The following is a 19,270-nucleotide window of genomic DNA, read 5'->3' as shown; positions in this document are numbered from 1 at the left end:
GATGCAGGCACTTAGCCTTCCCTTATTTGGGGCATGTTATGCTGTATTCCCCAAAATAGCTGAATTAAAGTGCTTTTGCTGATTTTGTTTGGATTCTCAGAATAATTCAAAGGTAACAAAGGAAGACCTGCATCCTAGGAAGAAATTATCTATTCACAAAAGCCACTGAGTGCCCTTTATATCATGTAAACATATATAATCCTTTGTGTCTGTCAACAAATCGTCATATACAGCATAATTTTTACTAACTGCCCTACAATGATTTGGAATCAGAGGACCTTGGTTCAAATCTCTTCTATTGTTACATATGGGTCGTTGGACAAGTCATTTTTTCAGGCCTTGGATTTTTCAACTGTAAAACAAAAAGATGGACCAGATGATGCAACTTCTAGCTCTAAACTGATCATCCTTTTCAGATTATTTTAATTTGATTTGGTTCACTAATTGCCTTTTTTTGAGGGAGAGGCAGTGATGGGAAAGGGGAGATCAGCTTGGGTTTGGTTACTGCAATTCAGTGAGAAATCAATATCAAGGTTTGTTCTGGACTAGAGTTCAGTCAATTAGTATGGTTCACTCTTTTTTTTTGGGTTCATTGTTTGATTGAAGTACTGCTTTAAGTATTTTTATAATCATTAGAACCTCTATCAAAGGACCAGGAGAAATTACTCAAATTTGTCTATTTTTGTCAGTAGTATTGGTTTAAAAGGGGAGGGGGGCCTTGGTGGCTGATAACTATTCATTTCAATGAGTTTTAGGGATCCCCCATAAATTCAAATTATCCATGCAATCCTTGGTCCACGTTATCACCTATAACGGCAAGCATTCTGGACCCTGAACTTTGAAAAGGAGCTAAACAAACGACACAGACAGTTGAATGTTTGCCATTCAAATATTTATTTTTTTACAGTGTTTTTAGTAAGATAATTTACTTCTTTAAAAAGGCTTTTAAGAAATAAAATTTCATATGATATAGCTAGCAGTTCAAACTTAACTATTGACAACATTCTTTACGAAATGCTAGCCTACTTTGAAATCAAATGAAAACAAGGAAATACAACTGCCATCAGTAAAAAAACAAAACAAAAAACCAATGTGTCTTAAGTGGTAAAACTTCTTGAAATTATATCCAGCATGAGACAAAATCGTCAAGGCTATTACATAAAACATTTTTGTACTGAATCAGCAAAACAAGAATGACAAAATAGTGGCATCAATGAAGCCTGATGGAACAGGCAATATAAGCCACTTCATGTAACTCGACAGGGATTACAGACTTCAAAGCACACATCATTCCTTTTGAAATCACAAACTGTAACCAAAATAAAGTCAAAAATCCTGAATACAAATGAGTGGTATTGGGACTTAATACACTGTCCATCCTGCTTCCTACCACCCCCAATTTGCTCACTGATTGAAATACAATGGGATGAGCTGAACTATTCAACAACAGTATGCATTTTATACATAGGACAATGCCAAAGTAGACTGTGATACTAAAATAAAAGCTGGTGCTCCCCCCAACCCCCAACCAAAAAAAAAAAAAGAAGGAAGCAATGATTCCCCAGGACCAAACTTGGATTCTAAGAAGCACTTATATCAAACCAACCTCATTTTATTTTTCAATTAGGTTTGGTAATGGTAATTAGGGAACAGATTTTATATATATATATATATATATATATATATATAGGTTTACATACGCACACACATGTATGTATGTATACATGTGTTTTCTTTATGTGTGTATCTCAATAAGACTTCTGACAAAAGGCCTCAAGATATATTTATGGACAAAATGGAGAATGTGGGCTACGGTTAACTGGCTGGATTACTATAAGCAAAAAATGTTGATTAATGAATTAACATCAACTTCAAGGCAGGTTTCTAGTAATGTGCCTCAGGGTATTATTATAGAATCTGAATCACAGAAATACAACACTGTCTCCAGCCCTACTTGATTTAAGATTTTAAATATGACTTGGGTGAAGACAAAGGATATCATGTTTACCGAATTTATGGATAGATAAATCATCCACAAATTTGGGAGATAAAATGGTGGTTGAGAAATATAACCCAAGACTATCTTCACAGGCTGGAAGAATGGGTTTACAAATTAAACGTTCTGCACTTAGATTAAGCTTAACATAATTTCACATTCAAAAGAACTGCAGTTTTAGATAATTGCAAGCTCAATATGAGTCAACAGTGATACGGCTGCCCCCCCAAAAAAAGCTAAAAACAACCTTAGGAGCTTTATTAATGTAAGTATAGGGTTCAGAACAAGGAAATCTTGTTAAACTCTAAACTATTCAGACCACAGCTGAAGGACTGTTTCAGCTTCAGGTGCCACATTTTAAGGACATTGACAAAACGAAGTGCATCACGAGAAAGTCAACCAGGAAATGAAGGATGTAATTAAGTAGGATGTAATCAAGTTATGTGAAGAATAGCTTAAGGAGGGGAAGGAAGTGCTGCATTTCTTCAAATACCTGGAGGGCTCTCATATGGAAGAGGGATAGGACTTAATTCTATACAGCTCCAAATGGCAGAATCAAAATCACAGGGTGTAAGTTATGGAGAAGCAAATTTTAGCTCAACATATCTAGAACAACTAGAATTGTTGAAAAATGGAATGGGCTGGCTTGTGAGGTAGTGAGTCTCAGTCACTGGAAATGTTCAAATAGAAGGTAGATGGCCCATTATTGAGGACATAATAAAGGGGATTTCTGTTTAATTATAGCTTGGATTGGATGACCTCTGAAGTATCTTCCAACTCTGAGATTCTGTGATTTTTAAACATGGGGCACAAAGACAAAGACATAACATTTTCATTGAAATTAAAGATGAAATATGGGGAAGTTTTTGAGAAATAGAGGAGATGATATTCTTAGAAGAGCATAAATTTAAAGTGATTAAGTGAAGAATAAATTATTTTTCCAGCTAGTCAAAACCCCATAATGAACATGGTCCTTAAATGTATAGTTGGGGGAGCTAGGTGGTGCAGTGGATAAAGCACCAGCCCTGGATTCAGGAAGACCTGAGTTCAAATCTGACCTCGGACACTTGACATGTACTAGCTGTGTGACCCTGGGCAAGTCACTTAACCCTCATTGCCCCGCCCCCCCCAAAGTATAGTTAATACCTTGCTTCTTTCATGTTTTCATGAAGTTCTAATGTTAACATCAAGGTATGCCCCCTTGCAAACTTGCTACTAAATAACAGATGCAAAAGGTGAAAGGAAAGGGGACATTTGACCTATAGTGAGTTTTCTTCCTTACACTGCTCTTCAACAAGAACCCCAGTTGGCCCTGAGGTCTAGAATGAGGGTTCTGAAAATCTCCCTTGTATGAAAGCTGAGAAAGATGCAGGGGGGAGAAGTAGCGAAAAATGAAGTTAGGAGGTTCTAGTAGATTCTCTGTCTTCCCTCTGGTATGAACATTAAATACCTCAGAAACAGCCCTTCCAGGGAGCCACAATAAGAAAGAGTGAGTGGCTGCTTGGTAGCTCAATCCAAATAGCCCTCGAGCAAAGAAGCCACTGATCTGGGCTCTCATGCTGGTTTTGCCAAAGTTTAACCAGAGGTGTGGCCTTGCACTGAAATCAATTCATCTCTGTCCTGGGTTCTCTCTGTGCATGATGAAAGAAAATGACTCCATCTGTCTTTAAAGCCTCTTTCAAAATTCCCCAAGGAAAAGTGGCAGCCATGACCTGAGTAGGAGACACAAAAGACAAAGGGGCCACGACAGAAACTAACAAGGGGATATACTGTAGCTCTACATTCTATTCTTAATATCAAGCACACTAACTTGTATCAACATAATGGTTTCTAAAGTCTATAATTATATTATTGCAAAATATAAGTAGGAACAACGAGGGAATGAGTGCTTAAATTCATCCTACATGATCAGAAAGTCATCTGGACGGGATCAAGTAGTTAATTTTTAGATTCATTTTTTTAAAGAAAAAAAGTATGGTTTATCCAAAAGACTAGAACCAGGCTCTGTAATATACAAGTGAAAATAATAGTATTTGAAAAGGGGATAAAGAAGGTGGCAATAAGAGAGAAACCAAAGCCGTGCTTATATTAGATAATCTTCCCCCTACATATTTTAAATTACGATAGATGTTGTACTCATTTGTCTGGGATGGTTGGGGTAGTTCTGCTCTTCAGCTATAAGGAAAGAAAGAGGTCCTTTTCAAGCCTATGATGCTATGTTAAGAGCATCCTAAAGTACCTCAAAGACAGAAATTGAAATGGTTCATGTGCAAAACTGCAAGCACCATTAGGATTCTTAAGCAGCAAGACCTAAACACAAATGACAGCTAACAAGCATTCCATTGGTCATAATCTTTTAAGGAGGCTTCACCTGTGGGGAGGGAGGGCCTACACATTGTGTTTGGGAGTGAGATGTATGCTTGCAAGTCTCTGAAGTTACAATCTGCTGCTGTCATTTGCCACCTATACCTTTCAATACAGCTACAAAAAAGGGATCCTATTTGAAAATTTGGCCTCAGGAATCTCCATTGATCCAAATGGATAGATAATTTTTTAAAAATAATAAAAACTTAGATAAATCCATTTACTTGTGGGATGTGTGAACTTAAAGATCATATATATTAATCACCAGGACATATATTTGGTCATGAGTGGCTGTGACCATACTTAGTCATCACACAAGTTACCCAGACAAACTCGTCACAAAGGACAATATTAAATCTTGATTAAACCACAGTTACACTTAGTATTCCAGATAGTTTTCTCCCTTAGCTGTTATTCCATTATTTCTGCTCTGAAATTCACATTCCAATGATCAGGGCCAAGAAAAACTGTTATTAAAAAAATTAATCGGTGTTCCAGATTTCCCTGGCCCTTGCTACATTCTAAGCTTCTTGAGGGAAGGCACATATCTCATTTCATCTTTGTACGCCCTGTGCCTAGATTTGTGCCTTGCACATAGTTCATAATTGATGTTTGTTGAGCTGACCTGCTACAATGCTCTGAGAGCTTTCCAAGCTTGGGAACTAACTGGCATGTAAAATCAGAACAGAACCATGTCTCTTTTGGACTAAAAACTGAGCCAAAAAAAAAGTCCAAATTTTCAATTTCAAGAGTCTTCTAAGTTACCTGGGTTATAAGAATGCACTCCCCAAAGGGTTACTCCAATAAGACAAACAGCAGAGATGAACAAGATATGTAAAATTTGTAATCTTCTATCCAACTCCAGTAACTGTCGAGAAAGGTCAAACTAGAACAATTCACATTGTATGAGAACCAAAAGGTCAGCCAGCCCAGGGTTTATGGACAGGAATTCTAAAACTGCGGTGAGGTATCATTCTGAAAATCATGTTGCCTCCAGCATGGGATCTTAAGTATTAGATCTGTCATGTAGAGCAAATTCATAGAATTCTACTGCAATGGTAACATATAAGAAGAAAGATGGTACCAAAAGTAATCATTAGCCAAATCATACTGGGCTTTGTCAATGAAAATGAACATCTGGAATTGCACCTGAAAATAAATGGGCAGCAGTGTAATTTATGAACAAGTTACAATGGATTCCACTCACAAATCTCCTTTGGTAGATGATAGGAGGAAGTACCCTTTTAAGCTTCAGGGGTTCTTCTGTTCAGACAAACTTCCAAAGCAGAAAAGTTACCAAAGTGTCACCGATATTTTTTAAAGTGCATTAAAAAAAAAGAGAGAGAGATAGCGGCATGTTGTATTTGTTGCTCTTCAAACAATAAATGTTAAAGAAAGGGCCATCTTCATGTGGATAGTGATATCCTTTTCCCCCCTCAAACACATTAAGAACAACTCACGATTAGTTTTTATAATGGGTATTTCTGCTGGAATCCTAGAGTCACCAAAGCGTTTATTTCTTAGTTGAATTTGTCTGGTTTGTAACATTCAATACAGAATAAATGATTTCAGAGATTCATGTAAGTTTGCTTTCTTTTCCACCAAAAGCTCCAGTTTCCAGTGATAAGACCAACCATATGACATAACAGGTGTAGACAAAACCTCATTTTTATATAGTATTTATAACAGACTTTTTCTTATTAAAATACTTCCTCAAAACACATTCTACCAAATGCTCAGTCCAAATAGCTTCCAAAATGACTAAAAACAAGATATTAATCTGTAAAAATAAGCTCTTGAGGGGGAAAAATTATGAGCAACATAGTTGAAATGCAATTGTTTTAACTGACTCCATTTCTGCAATGCCATTTGGATACTCAGTGTCTTAATGAACTTTGAAATATATACATATATATATATACACATATATGTATGTGTATACATATACAAAAACACATTAATAAGATTCAAAGTATCTCTTTCAGGTGAGCAGTATAATTACAAGTTACAAATCTCTTATCAGCTTATTAACTGTAGTTCAGCATGCCCCCTCAAATCCCAGTCATACATCGATAATTATTTGACTAGTTTTTTAAAAAAGGACTCCGAGGACAGACCCTTGAAGAAAAGTTAAAAAAAAAAAAAAGGCCAGGAGTTTCTAAAAAAATATTCTAGGCATCTTCCATTAAAAACATGATAAAATATGAATTAAGGATCATAATCAATAGTTTTCTTAATTAAGAACAGAAACCACTATTAACTTCAAGTTAAGGATCAATTTGACTTTTCATATAAGAGCAGGCATTTATTCTAGTACTTTAAAATCTGCAACACATCTTCCATACGTGATCATGTCTGAGCCTGGAGACAACCCTGTGAGTCATGTACTATGTGGATTATTTTCTTCTTTTAACCGGTGAAGAAACTGAGATTCAAGGATATTAAGTGACTTGCCCATAGTCAAGTGTGTGACTATTAAGCATCAGAGGCAGGATTGGGAACCAGGTCTTCCTGAGTCGTCAAATCCAGCACTCTGCCTACGTTGCCAGAATTTTGCAAAAATCTACTCTAAGTATTAATGATGAAGGTAATGAATTAAAGAATCCATGTGCATCATACTGTTGAGAATAGGTATAGCAATATTTATTGGAAGACACAGGGCTCCTTAAAGCACTGCAAACTAAGATATCTGGAGTACTAATAGATCAGGGGTAAGTTAAATAGGCTTTTAAAAGTCAGGTGTGACTTTTGCATGTAACGAAACATCCTTTGGCATAATGAAAAGTCAAATTTACATATCAACATAGGACAAAGCAATTTAAGAACAAATGTCCCTGTAAATATTTTTGTTTGGGTAGTGGTCAACATCAACATATATATATATGCATATATATATATATATATATATATTACAATAATTCATCCTCAGCCTTGAATGCCATTAATTCATGGAAAGCAACTGCCTTTCTTATTACTAAGTATATACTTTAAAAATGCCTGTTCTCATGAAAGAAAAAAGCTATAGAATGAAGCATACTATGACAGAGAGCAAAATATGCAATAATAGATGATTAAACATCACAGGACTATTTATTTCTTCTACTGTAGACACCACATTACTCAGGAAGAATAAGAAATGGCGTGAAAAAATACACTGTCTGAAGCATCACTGGACTCATACACACCACATTTCTGAATGTGAGACAGGCCAAAAAGCAAAGCTAAATAAATAAAGCAAGCTTCTGATGGCACATGTGTGTAAGTCCAGAAGTTTGCTAAAGACACGTGGTCACTGCTGATATCACAATTACCTTTTTTTGCCCCACCTATTATAATTGCTCACCTGAAATATTCTACGATTGGCTTGTGGTTGTTTTTTTTTTGTCAGACATTGCATTGCTTTCATTTTTATAATATCAAGCAGGCAATCAAATTACAGCTGAGTAAGAACACAGGCATTGCACTGACTAGGACATGCAGAACATGGAGTTTCCTTGCTTGGTTCCATGAACTTACAAGCATGGAATCAAGGGTTCTTTTCCAATTGCAAGTCTGCAATTTTTAACTTATCATCGACAACCTTCAATGGGTCCTGTCAAGGCATCCAGGCTGCTGTCTGTATCTGAAGCCAATGTCTGCTCTGTTGACATGGATGAAATGTCATTGATAGATGAGGACTGAGAAGGAGTGGTGTTGCTATTTACTGCTGCATCTGTGCTAAGTAAACCAAATATAATAAAATCTGAGGCAAGACATTGCTACAAAAAACAAACAAAACAGTGAGGGTTGCAGACAAATGACATTTATTTTGCCTCCCCTTTATGACAATTCCCTAATCCCAATTTTGGAGGCAGGAAAGCAATCTTAAGAGGTAGTTAGTCGGGGCAGCTAGATGGCACAATGGATAGAGCACTGGCCCTGGATTCAGGAGGACCTGAGTTCAAATCTGGCCTCAAACACTTAACACTTACTAGCTGTGTGACCCTGGGCAAGTCACTTAACCCCAACTGCCTAACCCCCCCCCAAAAAAAAAGAGGTAGTTAGTCAGGAGGATGCAGTTAGTCAAGACTAACATTTAAATCTTTTTCCAAGTTCTCCCTATTTCTTAGGTTCCTCAGTCCCCCGGATTTAATGTCTTTTCATATATACTTTCATTTTCTTTTCTAATAGTGTGGCATCAAACATACGGGCACATATAGGGCTAGGGCCTAGACTTGTAATCTCATTGTTATAAGGAACTCACAGATACGAAAACTGCCAACCAGTGCAGGTCAGCACTTGCTCTTCAACTTAGGGAACTGCTTAGCACTCAAGAGGTTAAATGACTTGCCTAGGTTCACAAAGCAAGGATGTGTCAGAAGCAGAACTTAGACTCAGGTTTTCTTGGCTCTCTACTTATCAATCATGCTGCATCTTGATCATATGAGAGTAGATCCAATTATGTTCTGAAAATATACTTTCATTTCTACAAGACTTAAAGAAAATCAGTGTATTTGTCCAAATAACATTGTTTGTAAAAAGGCTTGTGGAAAATCAGGGTTTGAAATCCATCAAGTCAATTTTCTTTCTTTCTTTTTTTTTTTGCATCCGGTGTATTTTCTACACCATTGTGCTCTACTTAAGTATAAGCCAAAAAGCACTATCTTTAAGATTAAGTTTTGATAGTAACAACAGTTATTACCAGGCTGCAACGAAGACTAGTCTGTTCCAAAAAAAAAGTGATCATAAGGACCAGGGGACTTGGGATCTTTAAAAGAAATCAAGGATAACATTTAAATTTCTTAAGGCATATTTTATTCTTAATGTCCAGTTTTATGGCCGAGCCTGAGCAGAATGAGAATACCCTGGACAAGTATAGTTTACCCAACTCCGAAACAGTGTTTATTTTTAAGTTACTCTGTGATCTTGTATCTTTGAACATTATTTATTGCTTTATAATTAAAAAATGAAAAATCATCAACATAGTCTATATACAGACTTTTTTTGTATATTGTTGGCAAGTATGGAAAAGAGCAAGTCAGACCTCAGTCTGCAAGCATGTATGCATGTCATTGCTGTTAGCTGTTTCAGTTGTGACTGACTCTTTGTGACCCTAGTTGGGGTTTTTTTGGCAAAGATACTGGAGTGATTTGCCATTTCCTTCTCTGGCTCATTTTACAGATGAGGAAACTGAGGCAAACAGGATTAAGTGATTTGCCCCGGGTCACTTAAGTAAATGGCTGAGGCCAGATTTGAACTGACTCCAGGCCTGACACTCTATCCACTGTGCCACCAACTTAGTTGAGCCTTGCAATAATCTACTGAGCTTCTGTACTTCAAAAAAGATAAATAATATTAGAAATCTTCCAATAAAGGGGTACTCATAAGTCCCAGGCTACTGTTAGTAAAATAAAACAACTATTAGCAACTAGCTGGAAAATTTGGGCAAAAGTATTTGGAGAAGTAAAGGCTAATTTGTCGTTGGAACAAACATAATTCCCTGCATGGTTTGATTGTGCAGTCCTCTGTGCAACAGTTACAGAGGATTATGTATATCTTAGAAGAGAACTCAACATTCATCAGAATGTGTAAAGAGCTAAGAGGCAAACTCTTTAAAAAAACAACCACCTAAACCATAACCATCACTATAGAACACACTGTTAATATTTAAGTTGTCTAAAGCAAAGACTACTAGAAGAAAAACTATTAAACTAATCACTAACCTGAAGGCTGATCTTTTACCACGCCATTCTTGCTTCTTTCTTCCCAGTCCATTACTTCTTTGTATATTAGTTCTTCAAACAGAAATTTAAGTGAAAATTTTTCATCCGTTTCCTTATATTTTTACAAACTGTTTCAAAATCAACATTCACTATGATAAAAGGCCTAGTTGTGACAACCCTGAATGGAATACTTTGCCAGTCTATAGTCTTAGATATCAAACATGCTCCATTTCAGTGCTGTTTAGACAGACCCAAGCCCAGGACACTTTAGTCAGATTGCCCTGTCTAGAATTAGAGATGGAGTCCAGACCTCTATATATCATATTAAATTGAAAAACTGGGTAATGTAATACTAGAACTAAAAACAATTAAAAATTCAGAATTTAGAATAGTTAACAAAATGAATAATATAAAATAAGGAGAAGCAATTATGGTATAGGAAACAGCAGGCTTTGGAATCAGTATAGTCTTGGGTTCAATGCTTGCCTTTGATACATTCTGGCTGAATGACTGGACAAGACAACTAATCTCCCAGTGCCCCAGAGTTGCAGAGCAGATAGAGATCTATTTTGTCACAGGGAGTTTCCTATACCAATAAAATCACATGTCAGGCTCAAAATATAATAAAATTAGTTGTATCTTAATATGCCAAGTAATTTTTCCAAAATGCTTTTACTGACAACTAAATAAATGCTATCAAACAGACTTAAACATTACAGGAAGAACACAAAATGAAGTATCCAATGGCTAAACTAAATAATGATTAAAGTAGTTATAAAATATAATGGATAACATTTATTTTTAATTTAGTATTTTATCGCGAGAAACTTTTATGTACTTGTATACCATGCCAACTAAGGTTTCTTTTTATCATTCCCACAGTGTGACTTGGAGATAAGTTCTACCCTAGAAGTTAGGAGACATTAGTTTTAATCCAAGGCCTTATGTTGACCTACTGAGGAGGAACGCAAAATTTAGGGCTGGAAGGAATCTTAAAAATCATTTAGTACAAGCCCTTCATTTTAAAGATTAGGCATCTGGGGGCAGCTAGATGGTGCAGTGGATAGAGCACTGGCCCTGGAGTCAGGAGTACCTGAGTTCAAATCCGGCCTCAGACACTTAACACTCACTAGCTATGTGACCCTGGGCAAGTCACTTAACCCCAATTGCCTCACTTAAAAACAAAACAAAACAAACAAAAAAAAAACCCCAAAGATTAGGGATCTGAGAGAAAAGTAATTAAGTGACTTGCTCATGGATACACAGCTAATTAAGTAGGGAAAACCCAAACTTAGGTCTTCTGTCTCCAGATCCAATATGCTCTTTCTGCTAAAGCCTTTTGACTGCTCAATTTCGCTAAGTCTTTTGCAGGGCCTCAGTTTTCTTGTCTGGAAAATGAGATCCCTGGAATAAATTTTACAACTCTTTGAGAGATGCCAGGTTTAGCAACAAACAGAGAAGGTGTTCTAGGTATTACTACCATGTAATCATATGCTTCAATGACTAACAACAACAACAACAACAAAATACTTGAAATCTCTATCAAACTTCTTCAAAATCTTAAAACGATGGCATTATGGTAAAAACAAATATCTTTTAAAACTTCTTTGTTAAGTCATAAAATGATTAAAAATTTCCTTTGGATCTTGCTTAATAAGAATTGAAAACAAAATAGCTAATAAAAACCCATTTCAAGCAACTTACTGATTAACATAAAATTTTGGGGATAAAACTATAATTCTAAACAGTCCAACAGTTTTAGAAAATAAAGACTAAACAGACTGTCAATTATGAGATACAAAATGTATCTGTACCAATAAATACTGATAAAAATGTCTATAACTGATGACCAAAATAACCTTTTATTACCTTTCCATTCTTCAATAGCATGTTCTCGCTCTTCTAACTGGGCATCATAAATTTGAGGTGGTGGCTAAAAGTTAAATTGGGGAAAAAAACAAATTTGTAAGGAATTCTAAGAGACTTTTCCACTGTCTAACTTTGAATAAGCATCTATTAAACATGTACTACATGTAAAGAAGTGAAGATAGAAAGAAAAAACAAAACCAGTCCCTGTCCTCAAGGAGTTTGTAATCTACTGAGAAGACAATTTGTTCATAGGTAAAAATATAGATCATCAGAGAAAGGAAGGAAGACTAACAATGAGGAAGATCATGAGAAGGAGGTGGTACCCAAGTAGAACTTGAAAGTTAATGGCTCAAAGAAGTACAGGCAAGGAGGGAATGCATTCCAGGCATGTGTAACGGTGTGGAGGTGAGAGATAGAATGCTGTTTGGGGAACAGCAAGTAAGCCAGTTTGGCTGAGGCACAGTACATAAAGAAGTAATATGAAATAAGTCTAGAAAGGAAGGCTACGGCCAGACTGTGAAAAACTTTAAATGCTAGTGCTAAGGAAGGAATTTTTATTTTATTTTAGTGGCATTAAGGAATCACTGGAGATTCCTGAATAGGGGACTGACATGGTCAGAGATGTGCTTTAGAAAGATTTTTTGGCAGTGTTGTGGAGTGAGGAGAGACTAGAAACAATAAGTCTAATTAGGAGGCAACTGTGATAATCGAGGTAAGGTAATCTAGATGAGAGGTAATAAGGTTATGAACTAGTTGGGTAGTCATGCTAGTAGAGATAAAGGAATGGATACAATAGATGTTGTGGGGGTAGAACTGACAAGGCTTGCAACTGATTAGATTTAGGGGATGAGGGAAAATGAAGAATTGAAGATAGTTGAGAGGCAGTAAAATTGGGTTTATAACCCTGTGAAGAATGGTGTGAAGAATGGTGGTGCCCTAGACTGAAATAGGGAAGTATGTGTAGACAGTATAAAACACTTGGGAGTCTACCTGTGAAGACAAACCCAGGAATTATATGAACAAAATTACAAAACACTTTTCACACTAATAAAGTCAGATTTGAACTGGGAAAGTATTAATTGTTCATGCAAGCGACTATAAAAAATGACAATTCTACCTGAATTAATGTACTTATTCAGTGCCATACCAAACTACAAAAAATGTATTTTATAGAGCTAGAAAAATAATAACAAAATTCATATGAAAAACAAAAAAATGAAGGACAGTGACCTAGTCATACCAGATCCCAAACTGCATTATAAAGCAGTAATTACCAAAACAAACTGTTACTGGCTAAGAAATAGAGTGGATCAGTGAAATAACTAGGTATGCAATACACAGTAGGTAATGACTACAGTAATATAGTGTTTGATAAATCCAAAGATCCCAGCTTTGGGAACAAGAACTATTTGAAAAAAATTTCTGGGAAAACTAGAAAGCAGTTTGACAGAAACTAGGTATAGAACAACATCTCACACCATATACCAAGATAATGTCAAAATAAGTAAATGATTTAGGCATAAAGGGTGATACTATAAGCAAACTGGGGAAGTATGGAATAGTTTACCTGTCAGATATAAGGATAAGGGAAGAATTTAGGCTCAAATGAGAGGTAGAGAGCATTATACAATATGAATGGATGATTTTAATTACATTAAATTTAAAAAGTTTTGCACAAAGAAAACCAATGCAGCCAAAATTAGAAAGAAAGCAAAAAACTTGGGAAAAAAATGTTTATAGCAAGGTTCTCTGATAAAAGCCTCATTTCTCAAATTTTTAGAGAACTGAGTAAAATTTATAAAAATACAAGTCACTCCCCAATTAATAAATAGTCAAAGGACATGAATGGGCAGTTTTCAGATGAAGAAATCAAAGCTATCTCTAATCATATGAAAAAATGCTCTAAATCACTACTGAATAAAGCAATACAAATTTAAAAAATTCTGAGGTACCATCTCACACCTATCAGATTACCTAAAATGATAAACGTTGGAGGGGATATGGAAAAATTGGGATACTAATGCACTGTGGGTGGAATTGTATATTGAAACAACCATTCTAGAGAGCAATTTGGAACTATGTCCAAAGGGCTATAAAACCACACATATCTTTTGACCCAGAAATAGCACTACTAGGTCTATATCCCAAAGAGATTTTTAAAAAACAGAAAAGGACCTATATATCCAAGATATTTGTAGCAGGTCTTTTTGTGGTGGCAAAGAGCTGGAAATCAAGGGGATGCCCATCAACTGGGGAACAGCTGAATAAGCTGTGGTACATGATTGTGATGAAATACTAGTTTACTCTAAGAAATTAGCAGGATGCTTTCAGAAAAATCTGGAAAGACTCACACAAACTGATGCAAAGTGAAATGAGCAGAACCAGGAGAACACTGTACACAATAATAGCAATACTAAGATGATGAACTGTGAATGACTTACCTATTCTCAACAATACAAAGATCCAAGACAATTCTGAAGGATTTATGAAGAAAAAATGCTATCCACTCCCAGAAAGAATTGATGGAGTCTGAATGCAGATTGAAGCATACTATTTTTTTACTTCATGTTATTCATGGTTTTTTGGGGGGGAGGGGGTGGTCTGTGTTTTCTTTCACAACACAACTAATAAGGAAATATATTTTGCATGACTGCACATGTATAATCTATATCAAATGCTTGCTGTCTTAAGGAAAGGGGGAGGAAGAGAATTTGGAACCCAAATTTTAAAAAATGAATGTTAAAAACTGGTTTTACATGTAAGTGGAAACAATACATATATATATTTTTTAATTTTAAAGGAAAAAGAAATACGGAAGTATGGAGGAGGGGTGGGTTTAGAGAGAAGATCTTAAGTTCTAATTTGAGCATGTTGAGCTTGAGGTGCCTATTAAACACTGAGGTGGAGAAGTCTAATAAGCAGCTGGTGATACAGGACTGCCTGGAATCCAGAAGACAGGCTGGAGAGGAACATATAGATTTGGGAGTTAACAGGATAAAGATAATTGAAGTTATAGGAAATGATGAGCTCATTGAGAGATGGCTAAGAGAAAAGAGCAGGCCCAAAATAGTTTTAGGGGACAACTCTAGTGAAGGGATAGGACCCAGCAAAGAAGACAAAAAAAAATGGCCAGATAAGTAGAAAGAGAACCACCGTAGAGTTGTGCCACAAAAACCAAAAGAGGACAGAATATACAGGATAAGGGGAAAGTTAAGTGTCAAAGGATGCAGAGAGCTCAAGCTTTCTTTGGGGATAATGCATTTCCAGTTCTGATTTAAGATGAAAAGCACATTCCTCCCAAACTCAGCATTAGCGATGGACAGGGATGGAGGAAGCAGGAAAAGGAAGAGAAATGAGCTCTGTTCGGAATGGGCAATAGGCATGTCCTGGCACCAGTAACTTATAAACTCTCTACATTTTGGCATCTGCATAAGAGATGACTATCTCTACCTCTACATCTACATAAGAGAAAGCAGCTTTCTAGGGTATTCACCTGACAGTTCTAAATTGAGTAAAAAGGGAGCACTCGTCCTTTTAGGAAGTGAGATGTCTATACTTAGATTTCTATATGTATGTCTAAGTTGTGTATAAACCAAGGCCTGTACACTTATTTAACCATCATGTAATATTTATGTGATATACACACACACACACACATACACACACACACACACACACATACACACATATAATTTATGGGAGAGAAAGAGAAGAAAAGAAGAGAGGGGAAAGGAAAGAGAAAGGAGAAGAGAAAAACTAGAGGGAAGAAGGAAGAGACAGGAAAATAGAGAAAGATCTTCAAATATCAGTGTTAAACTTCCTTAACTTTCAGAACATGCCTTGCTTCTATCTATATAAACACAAAGATTTAAAAAGATCCATTATGCCACTTTAAATCAATACTTACTGCTTCTGCTTCAGCAGGGTCATACCAAACAGTAATATATGGATGCCGTAAGGCTTCATCAACAGAAATTCGTTTGTCAGGATCTATTACGAGCATTTTTGATAACAAATCTCTAGCTTGACTTGCTAGGAAGAAAAATAAAGCATATAAAGAGTCAGATTTTTTTTTTCCTTTTTTTTTTTTTTTTTTGGTGAGGCAATTGGGGTTAAGTGACCTGCCCAGGGTCACACAGCTATTAAGTGTTAAGTGTCTGAGGCCAGATTTGAACTCAGGTCCTCCTGAATTCAGGGCCAGTGCTTTATCCACTGTGCCACCTAGCTGCCCCGAAGAGTCAGATTTTTAAAAACTGAGTTTTAATTTGAAAATTAAACAAAAATACATGACAAAAAAGTTAAATGTAGCAGCACAGATAAGGAAAAGATCAAAAGCTCATAGTATGAAATATTAAGTACCCATCTTTTTTTTCCTTTTTTTTTGTGTTGTGAGGTAATTGGGGTTAAGTGACTTGCCCAAGGTCACAAGCTAGTAAGTGTTAAGTGTCTGAGGCCGGATTTGAACTCAGGTCCTCCTGACTCCAGGGCTGGTGCTCTATCCACTGTGCCACCTAGCTGCCCCAAGTATCCATCTTAAAAGAAGTTTCTGAAATCAAGATCAAAACTCCTAAGTGATTTTTAAAAAATTAAAAGTCATTTTCACCATCATTAAAACAATCTTGAAATATTTCTTAAGGAAAGAAGGGACTGAGTGCAGACTACCTATCTATTCTAATATCTGGAAAGGGGAGCACTCTCTGACAATGAATGAAAGAAAAAAAATGTCCCAGCGAGTTGGAACTGTCCTAAGGTAGCATAGTTCTGATTCTTCCTTCTGGGGAATAAAGAATAACAGATCAGTGTCATTCCCCTGGCTTTTCTTCCTCCCACAGCTACATAAAAACTTTAAAAACAATTACACTAAGATCTTGGTTAACCAGAAAGGCCAGGAATTTGGGATTCTGCCTAAGGTAACTTTCTGGTTCACTGAGAGTTGACTATTGAAGCATGATGAAAACAGTCATTAGCAACCAAAATCTATAAATCCATAAGGTGGGCCATTTTCCTACAAAAGTTATCTTCCAAGTTAAGAAAGAGCCAATTTCAAGAGATGGAATGTAGTGTTTTCTCTCTTTTTCTAAAAGAAATTGCATCCATGAACCAATCAAAAAGAATTTATTAAGTGTCTACCATGTGCCAGGACCTGTGCTGGGTGCTGAAAACGCAGAAGCCTGGCTTTTTAACTCCAAACAAAGGTATTTTTAAATAAAGTACTTTAGGGAAAGAAATCCTAGCAACTAAAAAAAATCCTAGAGGATTATACTTTTCAAAAAACCAAAATCAATACATAAATTAGAGCTATGGATCTAAGGCCTTTTGCATACAGCAAGGTTTAGAATTATATGCAAATGAAAGATTGTAGTTTCTCTGATCATGACATGATAAAATTTGCTTTGGGTTCAGGTGTATCAGTTTTTTTCTAAGCTCCCTCAAGGTCAGATTCTGAAGAAGCAAATGATTAGGATTGGGCTAATCTGGTATGGGAGACTATATTTTAAAATACACTTTATTTGGCAGCTCTGACAAAGTGTGAAATTCCCAGCTTTACAACTCCAATTAACATATGTACAATTTTTCAAATTAATTTATGAAGCTTTTTAATTCTGCTTGAAGGCTTCAAAAAGGCAGACTTTGAGAGCAGAATCTCAGGTTTCAGGCATTCAGTGACACTGACTCTCATAGTAGACTTCTTGGTTCTTGAGAAGTGGCAAAGTGTTTGAGGATTCTAATTGCTGGTATAATTACAAGGTTTTAATGTATTCTGATATTATTTTTACTTTACAGATGAGGTAAATATATCATATCATGTTCATATTGTGGAATATAAATATAAAAAATAAACTTCATGTGGATTAGGGAACTCAAGTATAAGAAAAAAAGTCTTACTTTTCAGTTTATCTCGTTCAGATTCTGATGGGAATATCCAATCAGGGAAAAGCTCTTCAAATTTGATACCAGGATATTTCGGCCTGTTTTCTACATAATTCCTCACAGTTGGTTGTAATTTCTTCATAAAGTCTGATGATGGTGTTCCTAACTGCTCAATAACTTTATTCCACTGATCAATATCTGTAGGAACTCTTTAAGAAAATATAACTGAAACAACCATATTATACAAAGTGTTATCCAGGGGGAAAAAAAAAGCTAATGTATATTTGTGTATATCAATAAGTAGTGAATGAAGAGATCCCACTCTGCTATTTTAAAATACCATCTAAATATGAACACTCAGAATTCCAAGTTCTGACTATTCAAGACAAAGATAACTATGAAGAGCACTATACAAACTATTTGACATATGGCATGTGGTTAACTTTAAAGGAGAAGCAGCAATGTTGCTAGGAAACCCAGGTTCTAGTTCTTGCTCTGTCCCTACCTACCTGATCTTTTACCTGTCTAGGCCCTTGCTTTCTTTATTTGTGAAAGGAGAATCTGGTCCCTTACAATTCTGAAATTCTCTATTTTCTCTAGTCTTCTGATTGAACCTATCGAGCTACCTACTACTGAATACTACTTTGTCATTCTGGCTCCAATGAGAGTTTTCTTGTTACTGAATTTTAGTGCTTAAGCCAAAAATTATAGGGACTTCTGGTTTTTGTTTGAGGCTTATTTGGGGAGTGGAGGTGGAAAGAAAGATGGCCAGACCTGTTCAATGATATGGGGAATTATGCTTTTTAACTAACAGTTTTATAAAGAGGTGCCTGAGGCACTAGGAAGTTAAATGACTTGCCCAGGGTCACAATGCCAGTATATGACAGATGCAGGACTTGGAGTTTGGTCTTGCTGGCTCTGAGGATGACTTCCACATGTCTATTACAAGGATGCCTCACATAATTCAGAGTTAACTTTCACTAGAAGTTAAGTAAAATAGCTCCCTCCGGGTTCCAAAGACTATGACACTGGAATACAAGCTCTGGTAGACCCTAGTAATCTCATTTATTATTGTTGTTGCTCACAAAAATAAGAATCTATACTCATAGCTTATGGCTTCCTCTATGGTTTACAAAGCACTTCACACATCCTGTCTCACTGGATTGCAATAACAACCCTGTAAGGTAAGCAGCACAAGCATCATTGATTCTTTTTCAAAGATGAAGAAAAGTAAGGCCCAGGAAAGTGAAGAGACTTCTCCAAGGTCACACACCTGGTGAAACAGAGGTGGGACTCAAATGTTTGACTTGCAATAAAGTGTTGTACTCCAGCCACCTCTAGATATAATGAGAGTCTATAAATATGTCTTCTTTTTCATTTAAACTATGACAAAAAACCTAAATACTTTATTTATTCTTTTTGAAAGTACACAAGACTAATGCTTCTCTCTGTATCAAGTTACTTTTTC

The 19,270-nt window shown here is 36.1% G+C and overlaps 1 protein-coding gene across 5 annotated transcripts in view; it reads right to left on the bottom strand.

The window, feature by feature from the left end:
* Positions 1–870: 870 nt before the first annotated feature.
* MAPK9 (mitogen-activated protein kinase 9) overlaps positions 871–19,270 on the bottom strand; it is a 51,087-nt gene continuing 32,687 nt past the window's right edge. For 3 of the 5 annotated variants that reach the window (XM_043987957.1, XM_043987956.1, XM_043987961.1), the window contains exons 8-12: positions 17,818–18,000; positions 15,839–15,963; positions 11,932–11,995; positions 10,063–10,134; positions 871–8,072 (exon numbers count right to left, since the gene is read on the bottom strand). In XM_043987957.1, coding sequence (XP_043843892.1) covers positions 7,930–8,072; positions 10,063–10,134; positions 11,932–11,995; positions 15,839–15,963; positions 17,818–18,000 — 587 coding nt within the window. In that variant the 3' untranslated portion in view covers positions 871–7,929. Of the gene's footprint in view, positions 8,078–10,057; positions 10,135–11,931; positions 11,996–15,838; positions 15,964–17,817; positions 18,001–19,270 lie in introns of those variants that run through there. The other 2 variants (XM_043987958.1, XM_043987960.1) reach the window with 2 other exon arrangements.

The sequence above is a fragment of the Dromiciops gliroides genome, chromosome 2, assembly GCF_019393635.1.
Source record: "Dromiciops gliroides isolate mDroGli1 chromosome 2, mDroGli1.pri, whole genome shotgun sequence".
In the NCBI taxonomy this organism is placed as follows: Eukaryota; Metazoa; Chordata; class Mammalia; order Microbiotheria; family Microbiotheriidae; genus Dromiciops; species Dromiciops gliroides.
This window is presented reverse-complemented; position numbering and strand designations above follow the sequence as displayed.